General features: G+C 50.5%; 1 protein-coding gene across 2 annotated transcripts in view; it reads left to right on the top strand.

Moving 5' to 3' along the window:
• GCN1 (GCN1 activator of EIF2AK4) overlaps positions 1–20,808 on the top strand; it is a 67,224-nt gene that overhangs the window by 35,474 nt on the left and 10,942 nt on the right. For both annotated transcript variants that reach the window (XR_010147799.1, XM_001159608.7), the window contains exons 25-47: positions 751–906; positions 1,336–1,517; positions 2,372–2,452; positions 2,760–2,903; positions 3,647–3,774; positions 3,919–4,108; positions 4,309–4,379; positions 5,436–5,601; positions 5,938–6,132; positions 7,618–7,864; positions 8,966–9,087; positions 9,289–9,403; positions 10,662–10,841; positions 11,737–11,957; positions 13,703–13,771; positions 13,972–14,110; positions 14,198–14,394; positions 14,585–14,727; positions 16,091–16,208; positions 16,310–16,525; positions 18,009–18,173; positions 20,176–20,337; positions 20,617–20,709. Coding sequence is in view for 1 of the 2 variants with exons in the window: in XM_001159608.7 (XP_001159608.2) it covers positions 751–906; positions 1,336–1,517; positions 2,372–2,452; positions 2,760–2,903; positions 3,647–3,774; positions 3,919–4,108; positions 4,309–4,379; positions 5,436–5,601; positions 5,938–6,132; positions 7,618–7,864; positions 8,966–9,087; positions 9,289–9,403; positions 10,662–10,841; positions 11,737–11,957; positions 13,703–13,771; positions 13,972–14,110; positions 14,198–14,394; positions 14,585–14,727; positions 16,091–16,208; positions 16,310–16,525; positions 18,009–18,173; positions 20,176–20,337; positions 20,617–20,709 (3,500 nt within the window). In the remaining variant the exon portion in view is untranslated. The remainder of the gene's footprint in view (positions 1–750; positions 907–1,335; positions 1,518–2,371; positions 2,453–2,759; positions 2,904–3,646; positions 3,775–3,918; positions 4,109–4,308; positions 4,380–5,435; positions 5,602–5,937; positions 6,133–7,617; positions 7,865–8,965; positions 9,088–9,288; positions 9,404–10,661; positions 10,842–11,736; positions 11,958–13,702; positions 13,772–13,971; positions 14,111–14,197; positions 14,395–14,584; positions 14,728–16,090; positions 16,209–16,309; positions 16,526–18,008; positions 18,174–20,175; positions 20,338–20,616; positions 20,710–20,808) is intronic.

Genomic DNA, 20,808 nt, shown 5'->3' with positions numbered 1-20,808 from the left:
TTGTTTAGTGGCCTTCAGCAGACTTCTATCCTGGCCTAACGGTGATGTTCCCACGGGTGAGGCTAGAATCTGGGAACTGTTCTGAGTGGAAAAGTCAGCTGGTGCATATGGAACCTGCCAGAAGTGTCACCTGGCTGTCTGGGCTTGTTGCGTAGAGGTGGAGATGCTGCACAGATAGAGCTGTACTCTTGGCTGAATGACTCTTTGGTGGCCCTTGTCTCCTGTCAGCGTACTCATTTCTTAAATGTCCAAAGGGCAACTCTCTGCCTACCTGCCCTCTGAGGCTGTCACAAAGATCAAGTGAGAAATTAGGCTGGGGACATTTTGGCGAAGCAGAAAGATTTTTTTTTTTTTGAGACGGAGTCTTACTCTGTCGCCCAGGCTGGAGTGCAGTGGCGCCATCTTGGCTCACTGCCAGCTCCGCTTCCCGGGTTCATGCCATTCTCCTTCCTGAGCCTCCTGAGTAGCTGGGACTACAGGCGCCCGTCACCACGCCCAGCTAATTTTTTGTATTTTTAGTAGAGATGGGGTTTCACCGTGTTAGCCAGGATGATCTCAATCTCCTGACCTCATGATCCGCCTGCCTCGGCCTCCCAAAGTGCTGGGATTACAGGCATCAGCCACCGTGCCCAGCCGCAGAAATATTTTTTTAAGTCAGAAGGATGAGGCACTGGGTCCCCTGTTTTAGCCTGGGCTGGATTCCGCATCTCTGTGTGTCATCTCCTGCCGGGTCTCTCCTCTTCAACACAGGCACTTTGGTGAGCCACGTGACCCTGCGCCTGCTGAAGCCAGAGTGTGCCCTGGATAAGTCCTGGTGCCAGGAAGAGCTGTCGGTGGCTGTGAAGAGGGCGGTGACGCTGCTGCACACCCACACCATCACCAGCAGGGTGGGCAAGGGGGAGCCAGGTAAGGGCTGGGACGGGATCAGGGGCACCAGGCGGTGTGAGCTGGTGCCAGGAATGCTGCTCAAGGCACAGCGTCACCCAGGGCCTCCTGAGCCTGGGGGATTGGACCATATGGAGGATTTCTGAATTGAACCTTCGTAGTCTGTGAATTGCAGTGAGCCCAGTTGAGGGTTTACTTTTTGTCACTGGTGTCCCCTTCTCTGTTTTAACTCTCACATCCTGGAACTGGGCAGTGTTTGGCAGTAGAAGCAGAATTAGTTTTAGAACTGGACTACCAGCTGCTGTCTCTGTCCTCATGCCATGTGCTTCCAGGTGTCAGAACGGGCCTCTGGTCCATCCGTTCCCTACTTTCCCTGAGGATAGAAATAGGCAGCAGTGGCCTGGGTCCCTGCCCTGCCTGCAGAATCTTATCTGCTTCTCGCTCTCACAGGTGCTGCGCCCTTGTCCGCGCCAGCCTTCTCCTTAGTCTTCCCGTTTCTGAAGATGGTGCTGACGGAGATGCCCCACCACAGTGAGGAGGAGGAGGAGCGGATGGCCCAGATTCTTCAGATCCTCACTGTCCAAGCCCAGCTGAGGGCCTCCCCCAGCACCCCACCCGGGCGGGTGGACGAGGTTGGCAGGGAAGCTCTGCTCTCCCCTTGGTTTAAAGGGGATCAGGGAGGCAGGGCCTGTGGACACGTTTTGTCTCATGAACAGTTCCTGGTGGGGAAATAGAGAGTGTATGTTTATACCAACAGCAGCCTCACACAGTGTTGTGGGTTTTTTAAGGCAAAAACGGGTCAGACTGCTTCTTTCATGAGATTGTAGACTCTGGCTCTCCTGCCATGCCAGTACATGTCAGTTCACCTGATTGACTTTGTTGGCTGCATGAGATTCTGTGCTATGGATGTACCATGTTTTACTTAACTCTACCTGTTGATGAGTTCTTAAGGTTGTTTCTAACTTTTTCCTGTTTTGAACAGCACTGTGATGTGCCCTCTTGTATGTATATGCCCCCTACTTAACCAGTGTGAGCATTTCTTTAGGACAGATTCATTGGACATGGAATTACTAGATTATATGGCATATTCTGAGCTATACTCTCACCAAGAGTTTTCTTTTCTCAAAGCCTTAATGCAACCTCAGATAGTATTAATATCGTCAGTGATGAGTGAAAGAATGATAATCTCATTTTATTTTGCATTTCATTTAAAGTTGAGTGTCTCTTCATATATTTACGGTCTTTCTGGATTTCATAGTGTGAATTTCAAGCAAGTTTCAGAATTTAGTTTTTAGTTCCTGAGGATCATGGTTGACTGGGGTTAGCACCTGTGGACCTAGTTGTAAACTTAATGAGGTTTCTGTGGTGGGGCCGGTTGTATGATCCAGAATGTTCCCCCGTGGGTGAGAGGATGCCCTGTCGTTGGCCGCCTGGGTTACAGACCTCCCCACAGCCTCATCTCGACTTACCTGCCGTTCTCTCCTAGAATGGCCCAGAGCTGCTGCCTCGCGTGGCCATGCTGCGTCTTCTGACTTGGGTGATCGGGACGGGCTCGCCTCGCTTACAGGTGATGTGGTTTTCAGTTGGCTGTTGCTGTGACTCAGTTCGTGACCCAGACCTCAAGTCCCAGTGTAAAGGGTGGAGTCCTAGTTTCCTTTCAGCCCTTACTTTTGGACTTTGGTAGAAAGACTGCTTTAGAGAGCCAGCCTGACTGTTGTTAGCTAGTGAGGGGTTTTGCTTGGGTCCTGCCACTGGAGCTGGGGTCTTAGCCCTTGCAGTGCTGTAGGGGTGGGTGTTCTCAGTGCATATCCCTCTCTGGCCCCCTAGTAGTAAATGAGTTGCTGACTGAACCAGTGGATTGATGTTCTCCTTAGGTTCTGGCTTCAGACACCCTGACCACCCTGTGTGCCAGCAGCAGTGGTGATGATGGCTGTGCCTTTGCGGAGCAGGAGGAGGTGGACGTGCTGCTCTGTGCCTTGCAGTCCCCGTGTGCCAGCGTGCGGGAAACTGTGCTCCGGGTGTGTGCTCAGTCTCAGAGCCACTGCAGTGTCCCTTGTCACTCTATGCAAGTGCAAATTGCATGATGGGCATTTGAGAGAATATCCCTCACCCTGGTGGGAGGCCTAGAGGCAAAGAGAAGAAGTCACACGGTTGGGGTCTCTCTGAGAATCAGAACACTAAGCAGTCATGATGTATCACTGTATTTTTTCCTTTACCTTGGAACACTTCACTTAATTTTTAAACTGGAATGTGGACCTTGGTACTTCCATGGACAGAGCTAACTTGCAGGAGGAGTTCATTTCTTTAGCCCACTGCCATGTACTTGGTTTTTCTTCATGGCTTTTAGACCAAAAACTGAAGCATCCCCCCTTGTAGTGGTAAGACAGTGGTTCCTACCTGCTGATCCACAGCCTCCTGCTATTGATATGTGACAGAGTTTTCACTGGCTTTTGGTAAAATGTGAAAATGATGACAATATAGTGAATTTTTCCTTAAAATTTTTTTGAACAAAAGGAATACGCTTTTTCTGAGGTTTTTATCTGTCTGGTTTATTTAACGTTTTAATTTTCACATTAAAAAAACATTTTACCACCTCACACTCTAAGGAACTTACTTAGAGTTAATTTTAATTGATTTAACTTTAGCCACATGCGGTTAGTGGCTACATCTTGGACAGTACAGCCTAGAGAGAGGTGAGGAGGCAGGTCAGAGGCTCTTCTGAAAGATGGTGCCTCACACGGTCCAATCCCACCCCTTCCAGGGGCTGATGGAACTCCACATGGTATTGCCAGCACCTGATACTGATGAGAAGAATGGCCTGAACCTTCTGCGGAGACTCTGGGTGGTCAAGTTTGACAAGGAGGAGGAGATCCGGAAGCTGGCTGAGAGGTGAGAGAGCCAGCATGTCGCTTTCTTCCTTTAGGAAATAACTGAACCCAGTGTGCTCAGCCTCCAGTGGGAAGAAGGGCTGGGCTGGCAGGGCAAGTGCTGCAGATCTTTGTCTAAGCAGCCCCTGCCTTGGATCTCCCACAGGCTGTGGTCAATGATGGGCCTAGACCTGCAGCCAGACCTCTGCTCCTTGCTGATCGACGACGTGATCTATCATGAGGCGGCTGTAAGGCAGGCAGGGGCCGAAGCCCTCTCCCAAGCAGTGGCACGTTACCAGCGGCAGGCGGCGGAGGTTATGGGCAGGCTCATGGAGATTTACCAGGAGAAGCTCTACGTGAGTGACCTGTGCAGCCCTGATGCAGTCTGGGTGTGTGCGGTTGGGTGGGTCTCTGCTCACCCTGCTACTGCTCCAGACAGGAATCTCGGGGCTCACGGTGGCTCAGGGTAGCTGCGGCTAGTTTCCTGCCTCACAATCCTGGTGCCCAGGTCATTGATCTGCCCGTTGCAAAGCATTTACCAACTTGTCTGTTGCAGCGGCCGCCCCCAGTGCTGGATGCTTTGGGACGAGTTATTTCAGAATCTCCTCCAGATCAGTGGGAAGCCAGGTATAACAATTGTTCAGCCTCGTTCTACTCCAAGCTTTGTGAGATGTGGCAGGTTGGCTGGGTGGGTGCTGTGAGGAGGCAGCATGGGGTAATGAAAGAGCAGGACCTCCCTCAGAGTCGGGGAGGCCTGAGTTCCATCAGCCCCTGGAAGGGGTGGGATTGGACCGTGTGAGGCACCATCTTTCAGAAGAGCCTCTGATCTGCCTCCTCACCTCTCTCTAGGCTGTACTGTCCAAGATGTAGCCACTAACCGCATGTGGCTAAAGTTAAATCAATTAAAATTAACTCTAAGTTCCTTAGAGTGTCCTCTCCTGCACTAGCTGCGTGACCGTGAGCGTGTTTCTCCTTTTCCTCAGGCCTCTGTTTCCTCATCTATATGCAGGGCACAATAACAGAAGCTACCAGCCTTTCTCCACAGAGCCCACGAGTAGCAGTTGGAGGATTAGACAGATGTCTGGGAGCAACTGGGACCTTGAAAGACACTTGCCTCCCACAGAGCAGGCTCAAAACACGCAAGGGTGTTAGTTCTCTGAATGGCTCATCCTGGCCATGTCCACTCCCGTGAGGCCTTGTGTGTCAGTGTAGGGTGGTGTATGGGCCCATCCTGGCTTATTTTTCATTCCAGACCATCAGCCAGGGATAGGACACAGATTCTTTGCTCCATGACTGGAAAGAGTAACAACACTTTGCCCTTGGAGAATGTGTTCACTTCCACAGGCCTCTACATCTGGTTCTTTTACCTCTGTGTTCTCTTACAACCTGCTTTGCAGGTAGAGGGGTGAGCATTGCACTCACATTCCTCTCTGGGGAAACCAACGCAGGGCTGGTCACCCAGTAGGAGGTAAAATCAGGGCAGATGGCAAGTCTCCATATGACAGGTGGGTTGTTCCAGAACATTGGGTGAGCACTGGGTGGTGGGCTTCAGGCTGTTCTCTGCCCCCAAAACAGTGTTTGCCTCAGGCAAGCTCCCTCTCCTTGCCGTGCACCAGCAGAGGTTCCACTGGCAGAGGAGGCCCCCTGACTGCCCCTCCTGATGTGCTCCCACTTCTTTCCCAGGTGTGGCTTGGCGTTGGCCCTCAACAAGCTCTCCCAGTATTTGGACAGCTCTCAGGTGAAGCCACTCTTTCAATTTTTTGTCCCTGATGCCCTCAATGACCGACACCCAGATGTCCGGAAGTGCATGTTGGATGCAGCCCTCGCAACGCTCAACACTCATGGGAAGGTAAGGGGGTCCCAGCCAGGGAACACCCACGGGAAGGTAAGGGGGTCCCAGCCCGCTAAGGAGACACGGGAGGCAGGCGCTAGGGCTGAGCAGGGGCCAGAAATGCTGAGTGCCAAGAGTCCTGGCAGAGCACTTTGAGCCAAAAAGACCACGATAGTATGTTAAATTCTTTTAAGTCTGTGGCAGTCCTGCCAGAAAACTGGAAGAGCCACTGGCTGGCATGTCAGGATGCCTGTCCCAGAGCTAGACTTGGTCTTGGTCCTCAGGGCAGGGACTATTGTCCCCAGATGCAGCCTATAGGGTTGATCTGAGGCTCTGAGGGGTTTGGCTTTCCAGGAGAACGTCAACTCGCTGTTGCCAGTATTCGAGGAGTTCCTGAAGAACGCGCCCAATGATGCCAGCTACGATGCTGTGCGACAGAGTGTGGTGGTCCTGATGGGCTCTCTGGCCAAGCACCTGGACAAGAGTGACCCCAAAGTGAAGCCCATTGTTGCCAAGCTCATCGCTGCCCTCTCCACCCCCTCCCAGCAGGTACCTGCCATCTGGCCTGGGACCCACATGTGGGTTAGAGAATTGGGACCTGGCTGTGGTTAGGCAGTGGGATACTAGGGGCGGAGTTGGACAATCAGGGCCCCGAAAGCCCAGTTCTTGTTAAGGATTCACCCCCTCTCCCAGGGGAGAGCCTGGTTTATAGTCAGGAACACTCCTGGAGAGGGAGTTTCTTTGTTACTTTGTTCTAATAGACCTCCTAGATAGTTCCATTTTTTCTATTCACTAAAGTGCACTGGGAATCCAAAGGGAAAAAAAATAAAACGTCAGGCTTTCTCTTATGTCAAGCCTTTTTCTGGCCCTCTACATGTGTTGGTTGTGTGTTACAGGTGCATTTTAATGTAGCCTCTAAGCTACAGTGCAAATAAATTTCTTTTTCTTTGTTTTGAAAAACATGCATGTATGTATATATAAATATATATATAAATTTATATATATATTTATATATATATTGTGTGTGTGTGTGTGTGTGTGTGGTTTGCATTTTGGACCACTTAGAGTGTCTTCATAAAGTGAACAGTTGGGCTGGGCATGGTGGCTCATGCCTATAATCCCAGTGCTTTAGGAGGCTGAGGTGGGAGGATTGCTTAAGGCCAGTAGTTCGAGACCAGCCTGGGCAACATAGTGAGATCCTGTCTCTACAAAAACTTTAAAAATTAGCCAGAGGTGGAGGCCATGCCTGTGTTCCTAGCTACTCAGGAGACCGAGGCAATAGGATTGCTTGAGTCCAGGAATTCAAGGTTATAGTGAATTATGATTGTGCCACTGCACTGTAGCCTGGGTGACAGAGTAAGACCCTATTTCTAAAAACAAAATAAAACAAAAAACAACAAAAAACTTTACCAAAAAAATGCACAGTTGAAAACCAGTTTCCAAAATTGTGGTCAAATATGGTGTCAGAAAGCCCAAGCAGCAAAAGAGTCGCACCTGGGCACCTGCCAGCATGGCCTCGGGGTTGCTGCTCCCAAGCTGGGCTTAGTGAGCTGCGGCTGGGAGGCAGGATTGAGTGTCTTTTGGTTCCACTCAATTTGTGCCTGGTCCTATAAGGCCCTGCCCAATTTCTCTGTGATTTTGACAAGTTTGGAAACAGAGACACGGGCTGTTTTTATGGAGTTTGCAAAGCAGCACACTTCTCTGGAAGCTTTCTTTCTGAGTGGATTTAGTCTTTAGAGTCCCTTCCTTGGTCCCCTGCCCCACTGCCCAGGCCTAGGTTTTCCATTTAGACCAGAAATGGCACCATATGGGCCAAAGCTTTTGTCGTCAGCAGATTGTAGTGTGCACCCTGAGAGGTATACAACACTGTGTATACCTGTTTGCTTCTCTGGTGCCCTGTGACACCCGCAGGCAGTGGCTGAGATGGGGCTTGGGACATCTAGTGGTGGGTGCTGTGTAGAATGGTCAGACCCCCCACCAACCATGAAACGGCTGCAGCGGAGCCACAGCATTGACAGGTGGGCCCTTCCCCAGGTCCAGGAGTCCGTAGCCAGCTGCTTGCCACCCCTCGTGCCAGCCATCAAGGAGGATGCTGGAGGGATGATCCAGAGGCTTATGCAGCAGCTGCTGGAGTCAGACAAGTACGCAGAGCGCAAAGGGGCCGCGTATGGCCTGGCGGGCCTGGTGAAGGGCCTGGGCATCCTCTCGCTGAAGCAACAGGAGATGATGGCAGCACTGACTGATGCCATCCAAGATAAGAAGAACTTCCGCCGGCGAGAGGGTGAGCATCTCTGAGCTTGGGGCTGCCCAGCATGGGAAGTCGGTCCCCAGGTTGCCAGAGGAAGGAATCTGACCGTGGCGCCCCAGGTGGAGGCCGCTGCTTGTGCGTGTACTACAGAGGGCCCCGCTGTGTGCGACCCAGTCCAGCTGTGTCCTTGCTGCTTTCCTTGGACTTGCAAATTTTTTTTTCTTTTCTGTTTTTTTTTTTTGAGACGGAGTCTCGCTCTGTCGCCCAGGCTAGAGTGCAGTGGCGTGATCTTGGCTCACTGCAAGCTCAGCCTCCTGGGTTCATGCCATTCTCCTGCCTTAGCCTCCCAAGTAGCTGGGACCACAGGCGCCCACCACCACGCCCGGCTAATTTTTTGTATTTTTAGTAGAGACGGGGTTTCACCGTGTTAGCCAGGATGGTCTCGATCTCCTGACCTCGTGATCTGTCCGCCTCAGCCTCCCAAAGTGCTGGGATTACAGGCATGAACCACCGCGCCCGGCCACAAATTTCTAACTCAGCAACACCCTTAGCTGAGAGAGGTTTGGCTTTTCTTTCTTTCTTTCTTTCTTTTTTTTTTTGAGATGGAGTCCCACTCTGTCTCCAGGCACAATCTCGGCTCACTGCAATCTTCACCTCCTGGGTTCAAGCAATTCTCCTACCTCAGCCACCCTAGTAGCTGGGGTTACAGGTGCCCACCACCATACCCAGCTAATTTTTGTATTTTTAGTAGAGACAGGGTTTCACCGTGTTAGCCAAGATGGTCTCTATTTCCTGACCTTGTGATCTGCCTGCCTCAGCCTCCCAGAGTGTTGGGATTATGGGTGTGAGCCACCGCGCCCGGCCAAGGTTTGGCTTTTTTAACTGTTAGTGCCAAGAAGTGAAGGTGGCTCCCCTGTGCTGTCCTCCCTTCCGCTCAGCCACATTCCTTCTCTGGGGCTTCTTGAGCTGAGGCAGAGGGTGCTGCTCCTCATGGGGCATCTACTAGTTCCACAGCTGTTTCTGAGTGTTTCCAGAGGGGTGGGAGGTGGCAGGGAGGTTGCTGTCCCTTCTGTTCTCTGTGGCTACCCCCAGGGGACATTCTCTTCCCAGCCGTCCCACCTTCTTTTCCCCTAGGAGCCCTCTTTGCCTTCGAGATGCTCTGCACCATGCTGGGGAAACTTTTTGAGCCGTATGTGGTTCACGTGCTGCCCCATCTGCTCCTGTGCTTTGGGGATGGAAACCAGTATGTGCGTGAGGTAAGTCCCCGGACTGCTTGGGAGAACAGCATGGAAACTTTATGAGATGTGTTCCCAGCTGTGTCTGCAGGCCTTGGCACAGGGTCTGACATAATAGAACCCCAGTAAGCGTTGGTTATAGGAGGAACGCTAGGACTGGTGTCAGGCCTTGCCCCTTGCTTGGGTGAGGAGGCCCCTGAATGTCTTTTCTCCTCCCTTGAGGCTGCAGATGACTGTGCCAAGGCTGTGATGAGCAACTTGAGTGCTCACGGGGTGAAGCTGGTGCTCCCCTCCTTACTGGCTGCCCTGGAGGAGGAATCGTGGCGGACCAAAGCTGGTAAGACCACTCGCTCTGCCTCTCTTCCCAGCTTCCTGTTGTGAAAACCAGCCTCAGCAAGGATCCTGGGTAGCCACAGCTCTTGTCCTGTGAGCTCCCCAGACCAGGGATAGGGTTAAGACTCTGCCTTTTTAAAAATTTGAGATGGAGTTTTGCTCTATCACCCAGGCTGGTCTTTACCTTTGGGGCTCAAACTATTCTCAGAGGAGCATGCCACTACACCTGGCTAATTTTTGTATTTTTTTTTTGTAATGATGGAGTCTCGCTATGTTGCCCAGACTGGCCTTGAATTCCTGGGTTCAAGTGACCCTCCTGCCTTGGCCTCCCAAAGCACTGGGATTGCAGGTGTGAGTCACCACGCCTGGCCAGCTCTCCCTCTGGCAGTTGGATCTTTCTATAGTTTGTGTGCTTTCATGCCAAGAAACAGGTCTCTGACAAGAGCCACAACCCCAAGTCAGGAAATCCTAAAGCTGTAAAGCTCTTCTTTGGCTTCAAAGTTTCCCCCCCCAGGAAAGCTCTTTTTGAAAATAACCTTAGGCAGGAGAATCTCTTGAGGGCAGGAATTTAGACCAGCCTGGGCAATATAGCAAGACCCTACCTCTACAAAAAAAAAAAAAATAGGCCAAGTGTGGTGGTGCATGCCTGTAGTCCCAGCTACTCAGGAGGCTGAAGTGGGAGGATCACTTGAGCCCTGGAGTTTGGGGCTGCAGCGAGCTATAATCGTGCCACCACACTCCAACCTGGGCAGCAGTGTGAGACCCTGTCTCACAAATAAATAAATAAAATGTCTGGCACCCTAATAAGCAAACAGATAAAAGTAGAGCTGCTCTAGTTGGGGGAGGATCACCATCTAAGGCCTTCCCACTCAACCTCCTTCTCAGTCCTTCAGGCTTCACCCTGTAGTTTGAAACAACACAAATCTAAATCAGTTTCCTCATTTGTGGATGAAGAAACAGTTCAGAGAAATTCAGTGAATTGGCCTTGGATCTCACTGTAAGGATTAAACCAGGTCTTACCTATCCTGGTCTCTTTCTCCCATACTGCCCTGCCTCTCACCTGGGATCCCACTGTTCAGCAGGCCACAAGAGCTTTTTCGACCCCTCTGCTAGAGCCAGCCCCCTCTCCCCTCCTCCCAGTGACTGCTTGAGCACCGTCTGCAGGGGCCAGGGTAGATGTCCCTTGCTCATGTAGCCAGCACAGGTGAGTTGCTGGCCTGTGCTCAGTGATTCAGTACTGGGCTTGTGTCTGCTATCCACAGGGTCGGTGGAGCTTCTTGGGGCAATGGCGTACTGTGCTCCTAAGCAGCTGTCATCCTGTCTACCCAACATTGTGCCCAAGCTTACGGAGGTGCTGACCGACTCCCATGTCAAAGTCCAGAAGGCTGGACAGCAGGCGCTCAGGCAGATCGGCTCCGTCATCAGGAACCCGGAGATCCTGGGTAGGCCTTTCCTGTGAGGGTGCTTGCCCTGACCTCCCACCAACGCCGCAGCCTTTGGACACTGCAGGGAACTTGCACCCATTCAGCTAAGATCTTTGCCTCCGAGGACAAATATGTTCACAGTGAAATAGGGACACTGAGTCATTGGCTCAGGAGCAGTTTGACTCCAAGAGATCCCTGTGCACTAAGCTGAGCATGAGGTCAACAGAACTGAATGACATTATCTGGACCACATCAGCACCATTCAAAATGTTAGGACCTGTGAAAACTTGCTATTCCATCTCATTCCAGGAGGCCTTTGATAGAGGGGAGGGTTAAGGAAGGGTTAGGATTAACCTGACTACTCTGGGTGTGGTTCTTTCTCAAGTACTGGGAAGAGGTCGATCGCTAGGAACAAAACCCAGCCAGCCACCTTGACCAGCATGTCACTTGTTAAATTCTAAGCTTCAGCTGCCAGTGCCCAGTCAGTACTTCAGTCTGGAAAGTGGAATAACCTCAAAATACATAAAACAAAATTTATAAAGCTATAGGGAAAAGTTAACAAATACATTATATCATAGTAGGAGATTTCAACACACTTCTCCATTACCGATAGGGCAAACCAGAAATTTACTAAGGATACATGCTTTTCAAAAATTTTATTTCTGTGGCTCATGCCTGTAATCCAGAGCTTTGGGAGGCTGAGGCGGGCGGATCACCTGAGGTCAGGAGTTGGAGTGAAACAAGGATTGCTCTTTGTGGGTTTCCTGTCTTCCCCAGCTGGTGACTTGTGGGGTTTCAGGGAGGAGGTGTGCCAGACTCCCTTCTCTTCTGATCCATTCTAGTTCTGGGGGCCCAGGGGCCTTGCAGCTGCATAGATGTATATCATCCAGCTCTCTTCTCTTTGGACGTGCAGCCATTGCTCCAGTCCTCCTGGATGCCCTGACGGATCCCTCCAGGAAGACCCAGAAGTGCTTGCAGACCCTGCTGGACACCAAGTTTGTCCACTTCATTGATGCCCCATCCCTGGCCCTCATCATGCCCATTGTCCAGAGAGCCTTCCAGGACCGTTCCACGGACACGCGGAAGATGGCAGCCCAGATTATTGGCAACATGTACTCCCTGACAGACCAGAAGGTAGCAGCCCAGCTGAGGCTAGTGTGGGATAGACCAGAAGATGTTTGAGTGCAGAGTCAGAGGTGCAGAGTCCCCACATTAGACATGGAAAGTTATGGACGTTAGTCCCTAATTATTTTTATGGGGAGAAATGAGCCATTTTGTGGTGGAAATCCGGGCTCTCTGGGCATCTTAGCGCAGTGGTTCAAGTCCTTCTTAGTTCTCAGCTGAGGCCCAGAAAGGCCTGTCTTCTCTTTTGACCTCTCAAGAGTGTTGAAGTGCTTGCCACTTTGACTACTTGCTCTTGACAAGAATACTCCTGTATTCTTGTCAGGAGAGCCTGGTTTGGGAGATTTTGTTTGTTTGTTTGTTTGTTTGCTCCCAAGAGCTTGCATGTGTGATCTCACTGTCTGCCTTAGGAGCTCACATGTGTGGTCTCACTGTCTGCCATAGCTCTGCTTTGCTTACTGAGGCTATGGGCAAAAAAATACATAAAAGTTATATTAATCCTAGAAAATTTGGGAAATTAAAAAACCAGAAAAACAGACCAGGCTTGGTGGCTAATGCTTGTAATCCCAGGATTTTGGGATGCTGAAATGGGAGGATAGCTTGAGCCCAGGAGGTTGAGGATACAGTGAGCCGTGATAATACCGCTGTGATAATACCACCGCACTCCAGCCTGGGGTGACAGAGCAAGACCCTGTCTTAAAAAGTAAATTAATTAATTAAAAAAATTAGAAAACCAAAATATTTTATCTACAGTTCCCCACCATGAAAATAATTACTGTTAATTAATTAATTAATTAATTAATTTTTTATTTTTTTATTTTTGAGATGGAGTCTTGCTCTGTTGCCAGGCTGGAGTGCACTGAATCAGTCTCGGCTCACTGCAACCTCTGCCGCCTGGGTTCAAGCGATTCTCCTGCCTCAGCCTCCCGAGTAGCTGGGATTACAGGCGCCCACCACCATGCCTGGCTAATTTTTGTATTTTTAGTAGAGACAGGGTGAAACCATGTTGGCCAGGCTGGTCTCGAACTCCTGACCTCAGGTGATCCACCCGCCTCGACTTCCCAAAGTGCTGGAATTATAGGCGTGAACCACCGTACCCGGCCAATTACTGTTAATTTTTAAAATTACATTTAAAAATGGCATTCCTAAACTTAAAACTTATTCCCAAGTTATAACAAGTTATTCACAAAACTGATTTTTAATAGTTACATAATATCTCAACAAGTTTATATACCATAACTTATATAATTCTATCATTGGTCATATAGTGTCCAAGGTTTTTGGCTATTTTAAGTGATGCTGCAGTGAACATAAGGCATTTTCTGTATTTAAAATTATTCCCTAAAGCTGAATGCTCTATCAAAAGACATAAACATTTTGAGATGAAGAAAGGGAAGATGTTAATAAAATTCTGAAAGGAAATTACCAGAAGTAATTTGCTAAAGATTCCAGAGTCTGGACAGGCCTTGGTCCTAAGAGAAGGGTGGGAGGTGCAAGAGCATTGAACTCCTGTTTGTTGAGGATGGGCCTGGGGTCCCTTGTAGGAGTCCCTGAGCAATTGCAGAGGGCCTTGAAGGAACCAGTCGGAGAGGGGACTTACTTGCCCTCCCTGTTCCGTGGGCAGTGAGGTTTGCATGCTAGGTGCCCCTGCCAAGCACTCCTTGCCAGCAGAATGGGGAGGTCAGGGTCCACAGTGGAACAGGCCTGGAGAAAGCAGGAGTCGGGCCTCACCTGAGCCGCCTCCTGTGTTGTTGCAGGACTTGGCTCCGTACCTGCCCAGCGTGACGCCTGGCCTGAAAGCATCGCTTTTGGACCCTGTGCCTGAGGTGAGTCTGAGGTAGGCTGGGGGATGGGCCAGGCCCCTCATCCAGTCCCCATAAATGGATTCCTGAGAATTCCCCAAAGCTGCTTTTGTGTCTGTTGGGTAAAGAGAAAGAGGCCCTCGGTGCCCCTTCCTGCTCCCATGTGGCTACCTTGTTTTGAGCCTCATCTTCTCACACCATCTCTGCTCTCGGTTACCTGACAGGTGCGGACCGTATCTGCAAAGGCCCTTGGGGCCATGGTGAAGGGCATGGGGGAGTCGTGCTTTGAGGACTTGCTGCCGTGGCTGATGGAGACACTGACCTATGAGCAGAGCTCTGTGGATCGCTCAGGCGCTGCACAGGGTAAGGCCAGAGCAGGTCCAGTGGCCAGCCTGGGAATGCTCTAAGGGGCCCTCAGATCCAGTGGACTCATTCTGTCCTTTGTTGCAGGGTTGGCTGAGGTCATGGCCGGTTTGGGGGTGGAGAAGTTGGAGAAGTTGATGCCAGAAATCGTGGCTACAGCCAGCAAAGTGGACATTGCACCCCATGTCCGAGATGGCTACATTATGATGTTTAACTACCTGCCCATCACCTTTGGAGACAAGTTTACTCCTTATGTGGGGCCCATCATCCCCTGTATCCTCAAAGTAGGTACCATGACCTTGGCAAGGGTAGAGTCCTTGAGGAGGGCAGGAGGCAAGTGCTCACCTGGAGAGCTAGAGATCCCTGCTGGGTGGGGTTGGTTGGCACAGCCCTCAGCCTTCAGTGAGCCCCATGTTTTTTGGGCTGGGGGCCTGGGGGTGGCAGCTCTGGCTGACCCACCCTCTGTGTGCCCAGGCTCTTGCTGACGAGAATGAGTTTGTGCGTGACACCGCCCTGCGCGCGGGCCAGCGGGTTATCTCCATGTACGCTGAGACAGCCATCGCCCTGCTGCTGCCCCAGCTAGAGCAAGGCCTCTTTGATGACCTTTGGAGAATCAGGTGAGAACTTGGGCAGAAAGACCCAGTGGGGATGATGCGTGGTGGCTCATGCCTATAATCCGAGCACTCTGGAAAGCCGAGGCAGGAGGATTGCTTAAACCCAGGAGTTTACGATGAGCCCTGGCAACATAGTGAGACCCTGTCTCTATAAAAAATAAAAAATTAGCTGGGAATGGTGGTGCACACCTGTAATCCCAGCTACACAGGAGGCTGAGGCGGAAGGATCACTTGAGCCCCAGAGGTAGAGGTTGTAGTGAGCCGAGATTGTGCCACTGCACTCCAACCTGGGCAACAGAGCAAGACGCTGTCTTAGGAGAAAAAAAAAGATGCAAAGGGCTGAACTTTGCATTTTGATAACTCCAGTTGAGAAATGAAGAGCAGAATGTTGCCAAGAACTCTCTCAACTTTTTCCAGACCCTTGCTTTTAACCATTTTGTAACTTTTCCAGTTTCCTGTAGCAATGTCTTTATTCTGATTCTTTTTAAAAAAGTCCTCTCTATACAGGCTTCCAATTTGTATTCAGATTTTAAGTGTCAAGTACTCTTTAATCTAAAAATTTTACTTATGGGAATATATTTCAAGGATGTAGGGAATGGTCAAGTGCTTAAAGCTGTTAGACATAAGGATGTTTGTTGCAGTATTGCTTACCATTTGAAAAATTGGAGGTTGATTTAAAAATATAGCACATTCATACAGTGGTCTTTTTTTTTTTTTTTTCTTTTTGAGACGGAGTCTCGCTCTGTCACCCAGGCTGGAGTGCAGTGGCATGATCTCGGCTCACCGCAACCTCTGCCTCCCGGGTTCAAGCGATTCTCCTGCCTCAGCCTTCCGAGTAGCTGGGATTACAGGCACCCGCCAGCACGCCTGGCTAATTTTGTATTTTTAGTAGAGGCGTGGTTTCTCCATGTTGGTCAGGCTGGTCTCGAACCCCCGACCTCAGGTGATCCACCTGCCTTGGCCTCCCAAAGTGCTGAGATTACAGGCGTGAGCCACCACACCTGGCCTGAAATAGTTTATCCTTTAAGGCCTCTCCTGGTTCCTCCACTTCTGATGATCAGTCTTCCTACTTGCCTGTTAATGCTTCCCCTTTTGTACTCACTTTATTTTTTATAACTTTTGTTATAGAAATTTTTACATGTTTTTAAAAAGTTTTTTTCCCTCAACATTAATGTATGTTCATTAGTAGAAAACTTGGAAAATATGTGGGCGAGTGTAAAGAAATGTAAACCACCTGACTCTTCCCATTCCAAGATGACCGTCATGAGTATTTTGGGTGCACTTCTTTCCATCTTCTGTGCAGTGCTCAGTTGTGCCGAGCCCACTCCTTGCAGCTATGTGACTGTGTTGTTGGCCTCCTTCTCAGGTTCAGCTCTGTTCAGCTCCTTGGGGATCTCCTGTTTCACATCTCAGGAGTCACTGGGAAGATGACCACAGAAACTGCCTCTGAGGATGATAACTTTGGAACTGCCCAGTCCAACAAGGTGCCTGCAATGGCTTTCCTGCCCCTGCTGATGGTAGGGTGTGCCCTGATGCCCATGCCATAGAGGCTTCACTACTCTCTGTCCCCTTCTACTGGCTGCAGGCGATCATCACTGCCCTGGGGGTAGAGCGGCGGAACCGGGTGTTGGCAGGGCTGTACATGGGCCGCTCAGACACCCAGCTGGTGGTGCGGCAGGCGTCCCTGCATGTCTGGAAGATTGTTGTCTCCAATACCCCCCGCACCTTGCGTGAGATCCTACCCACTCTCTTTGGGCTCCTGCTGGGTTTCCTGGCCAGCACGTGTGCAGATAAGAGAACGGTGAGTTTCCTGGGCCTTGTTTTGGACCAGCAGCCCCAGTGCCTCCTTTCAGAGCCTAGAAGGCTGGGTCTGCAGAGCCTGGGAAAGTACACGTCCACCCTGCCTAACAGAGGGACATTGTGTTCTTTACTTAGTCATTCTGCAAATATTTTTTGATTAATTTTATTTTATTTATTTTTTTGAGGTGGAGTCTTGCTCTGTCGCCCAGGCTGGAGTGCAGTGGCGTGATCTGAGCTCACTGCAGGCTCCGCCTCCTAGGTTCATGCCATTCTCCTGCCTCAGCCTCCCGAGTAGCTGGGACTACAGGCATCCACCACCACACCTGGCTATTTTTTTATATTTTTAGTAGAGACGGGGTTTCAGCATGTTAGCCAGGACGGTCTCGATCTCCTGACCTCGTGATGCGCCCGTCTCGGCCTCCCAAAGTGCCGGGATTACAGGCGTGAGCCACCACGCCTGGCCTCTGCAAATATTTATTAGCATCTCCTGTGCACTAAGCAGGGGCCTAGCACCTGGGGACACAATGGAGAAGAAAGGCAGCTTCATTCCTTATCCTCGTGAGAGGTAGTCTGGTCGAGGAGATGGATATTAATCAAATAACCACACAAAGAGATGTAAAATGCGACTGTGGCCAGTGCTGCGTGGCACTGCAAATGCTTATAATAGCTGCATTTGACCTGCTGGGGAGGGATGGGCCTGTGTTAGTGAACACTTCTCGGAAGAAATGATGCTGGAAGATGAAAGATAAGTAAGCACTAACCAGGTGAGGAGGTGGCGAAAGACCATTCCAGACAGAGGGAATAAATAATGTTTTAGATACAAAGACAGGATATGCAGAGGTCCCGTGGTGGGCAGGAACATAGCACCAGTAGGGGCTGAGCAAGGCCAGTGTGGCTGGAGTGAGGAGGCAGGGAGGAGCAGTGCGGCATGAGATCAGGCTGGCGCGCTGGCAGGGGCAGACAGATCAGTGGGCCTGGAGGAGGTGCCCAGGTGGGCTGGTGATCATTTCTGCCCATCTCCTTTGGTCTACTTCCAACCCCCCATCCTTGGCAAGCAAATTGTGTATTTGGCTCTAAAGAAGGGTTTGCATGAGGTCTCAGAAAGTAGATGTTTTTTTTTCCTTAAAGCTTTGTTCCAGATTCAGCTCCTGCTCAGCCATAGCACAGTGTTAAGGCTTCAGTCATCCAGGGAAATTGGCCCTTGACTGTGCAGCAGATGATGAATTTTTTGTACATGTGTAAGGTGCTGCTGGCTCTTAATGTTAGGTTGTGTAGGTGTGTGTGAAACAGATAATTTTTTGGTAGTGTTTTGCAAGCACTACAGAGAGTATTTGGGGGCTCTTTAGGGGTAAGAGCATTTGGGGAAGTTAAGTCAGTGATTCAGGTAAAGCCTGGGAGGTTTCAGGGCCCTCATTCTGGAGTCCTCCTCTGGGTGCCCTGGGCTTTGCAGGGACTTTACTTCCTGGATTGGTCTCTGTTGACAGATTGCAGCGAGAACATTGGGAGATCTTGTGCGGAAGTTAGGGGAGAAAATCCTCCCCGAGATCATCCCCATCCTTGAGGAAGGCCTGAGGTCTCAGAAGAGCGATGAGAGGCAGGGTGTGTGCATTGGCCTAAGTGAGATCATGAAGTCCACCAGCCGGGATGCCGTGAGTATCTTCCAAGGATCCCGCCAGCTGTGCACTGCAGATGACCTGACCCAGAGGGCGGGGAAGGGCTACTGAAGGAGGTTCACCTCTAGGGGGTTTGTGCTGCCCTCAGGGATGAGCCAGTCTCACTCTGGGGAGGTGCTGGCTGGGCCACATGGACTTGAGGCTCCGTCTTCTCAGCTTTCCTGTCAGTTTTGCAGGCTAAGAGCTAAGTGATTTGGATGCCTCCTTGAGTGGCCTTTGGAAACTGGAGATGATCACTCTCTTACAACTGTGGAGGTTGCTCAGGATCAGTCTCTTTTGTGATGCTATATAAGTCCAGTTAAAATGTGTGCACCTCCTTCTGGGAAAGGGGATGGACAGCTGTGTGAGTGGGTAGGGCAGGAGGGAGCGGGAGGGGGTGTGCACTCACCCTTAGCAGGAGGGGAGCAGGTAAGAGTTGTGGTGCCAGGTGGGAGGAAGCGTATTGCGTCTGGCAACAATACTGTTTCCATAGCAGCAACGTTCAAGGGGTGTGAAGTCCATTACTCTTACTTGGTTCCTGAGTTAAATGATCCTGGAGACCCCCCTGGGGAGTAGGTTAGGAGTGCTTATAGGCACTGCCTTCGTGTTTGGATGAAAATGCCAAAGCAATTAAGTGGATGGCCCGCTAGAAATGTAAGCAAGTGGCCAGTTGCTTGGCTTGGGCATCCTTGTCTGAATCCCTAGGATACCAGATCCCTCTTCTCCTATATTGATGTTTGTCTTACGTTTGGTTTTTAAAATTTACATTTGGCAAGGAATCAAAAGAAATTCTGTCATCAAAAAGAGTTGTGATTCATTGGAGAGGTAGAGTTCCACAGAGGCTGAGTTCTTGTCTGCAAAGTCCCCACAGTCCAATGGCAAGGCCCACATGCCAACCAGTCATTAGAATGCAGAGTGGGCTTTGCTGTGCTGGGATCGTTACTGAGGGAGCAGAGCCATTATTGGCTCCATTGTAGACCCAAAGACTTCATAGAGCACAAAGTCTGGATTGAGACTTGAAGAAGGACTTGGAGTTTTCCAAGAGAATAAGCAAAAGAAAGAGTCCAGGGAGAGAGGGGGCCAGATGCCTTGGGAAGGAGTTTGCAGTTCTTAGAGAAGATGGGAGGTATATTGAGAATTCACCTAAAAGATTCAAGCTGTTGATTATTAAGTCTCAGTGAAGGATACATGGGGGTGCATCACATCCTCTCTGCTTTTTTTTTTAATTGAGACAGGGTCTTACTCTGTCACCCAGGCTGGAGTGCAGTGGTGCGATCATAGCTCATTGTAACCTTGACCTTCTGGGCTCAAGTGATCCTCTCGCTATGGCCTCCTGAGTAGCTGGGGACTATAGGTGTGCACCACCACACCTGGCTAATTTTTGCATTTTTAGTAGAGATGAGGTCTCACTATGTTGCCCAGGTTGGTCTCAAACTCCTGGCCTCAAGTGATTCTCTTGCCTCCACCTCCCAAAGTGTTGGGACTACAGGCATGAGCCGCTGTGTGCGGCCCCTCTCTACTTTTTAATTTTTAAAAAATTTTTAGTTTAAGACAATCTCACTCTGCTGCCCAGGCAGGAGTACAGGGGCACCATCTCTTTTGGCTACAGCCTCTGCTTCCTGGGTTCAAGCGATTCTTGTGCCTCAGCCTCCTGTGTAGCTGGGATTACAGGTGTGTACCACCACACCCAGCTAATTTTTGTATTTTTAGTAGAGATAGGGTTTTGCCATGTTGACCAGGCTGGTCTCGAACTCCTAGCCTCAAGTCATCTGCCCACCTTGGCCTCCCAAAGTGCTGGGATTACAGGTGTGAGCCACCGTGCCTGGCCCCTTCTCTCCTTTTTTTTATTTCACAGTAAAGAGTTAAGTTAAAAGACAAGTCAGGCAAAGAGAGTTAGGGTGGCCTAGCTGGGTCAGAGTCCCCTGCCTGTGCTTCTTGTCTGCTTCTGCTCCTTCTTTGCCTTTCCTGCATCTGGTACAGTTGTAGCTTGCCATTGCAGGTGCTGTATTTCTCTGAATCCCTCGTGCCCACGGCAAGGAAGGCTTTGTGTGACCCACTGGAGGAGGTCAGAGAGGCGGCAGCCAAGACTTTCGAGCAGCTGCATTCCACCATCGGCCACCAGGCTCTGGAGGACATTCTCCCATTTTTACTAAAGCAGCTGGTGAGTGGATCTACCACACACCTACCTACCAGTTTGGCTTTTGCCGTCTTTGTAGATGGAAAATACAGGGCGATTATTCTGCCAAGGCAGTCGCAATGTGGGCCCTCCAGAAGGAGTGGGTATAGCAAGATCAGACTTGGCTTTGTGCTTCGCCTTCGACAGTGAGGAAATGTGGGTGCAACAGGAGGGAGGGAAACAAGTGGAGAAGGAAGTTGGCGGTGGCTGGTTGAGACAGCAGAGATGCAGATTCCTCAGAGTTGTCCCCAACACCCTCTGCAGGATGACGAGGAGGTGTCAGAGTTTGCCTTGGATGGTCTGAAGCAAGTCATGGCTATTAAGAGTCGTGTGGTGCTGCCCTACCTTGTGCCCAAGGTAAATCCCAACATGTGGTCAACACCCTCTGGCTCCAGGGCATTGACATTCCAGGGCCTGCAGTGAAGACCAGTTCTGAACGTAGATGTTGGAGGGCTG

This window comes from Pan troglodytes, chromosome 10 (assembly GCF_028858775.2).
Source record: "Pan troglodytes isolate AG18354 chromosome 10, NHGRI_mPanTro3-v2.0_pri, whole genome shotgun sequence".
In the NCBI taxonomy this organism is placed as follows: Eukaryota; Metazoa; Chordata; class Mammalia; order Primates; family Hominidae; genus Pan; species Pan troglodytes.
Note: the sequence above shows the minus strand (reverse complement) of the source record. Positions and strands in the feature narration are given on the sequence as shown.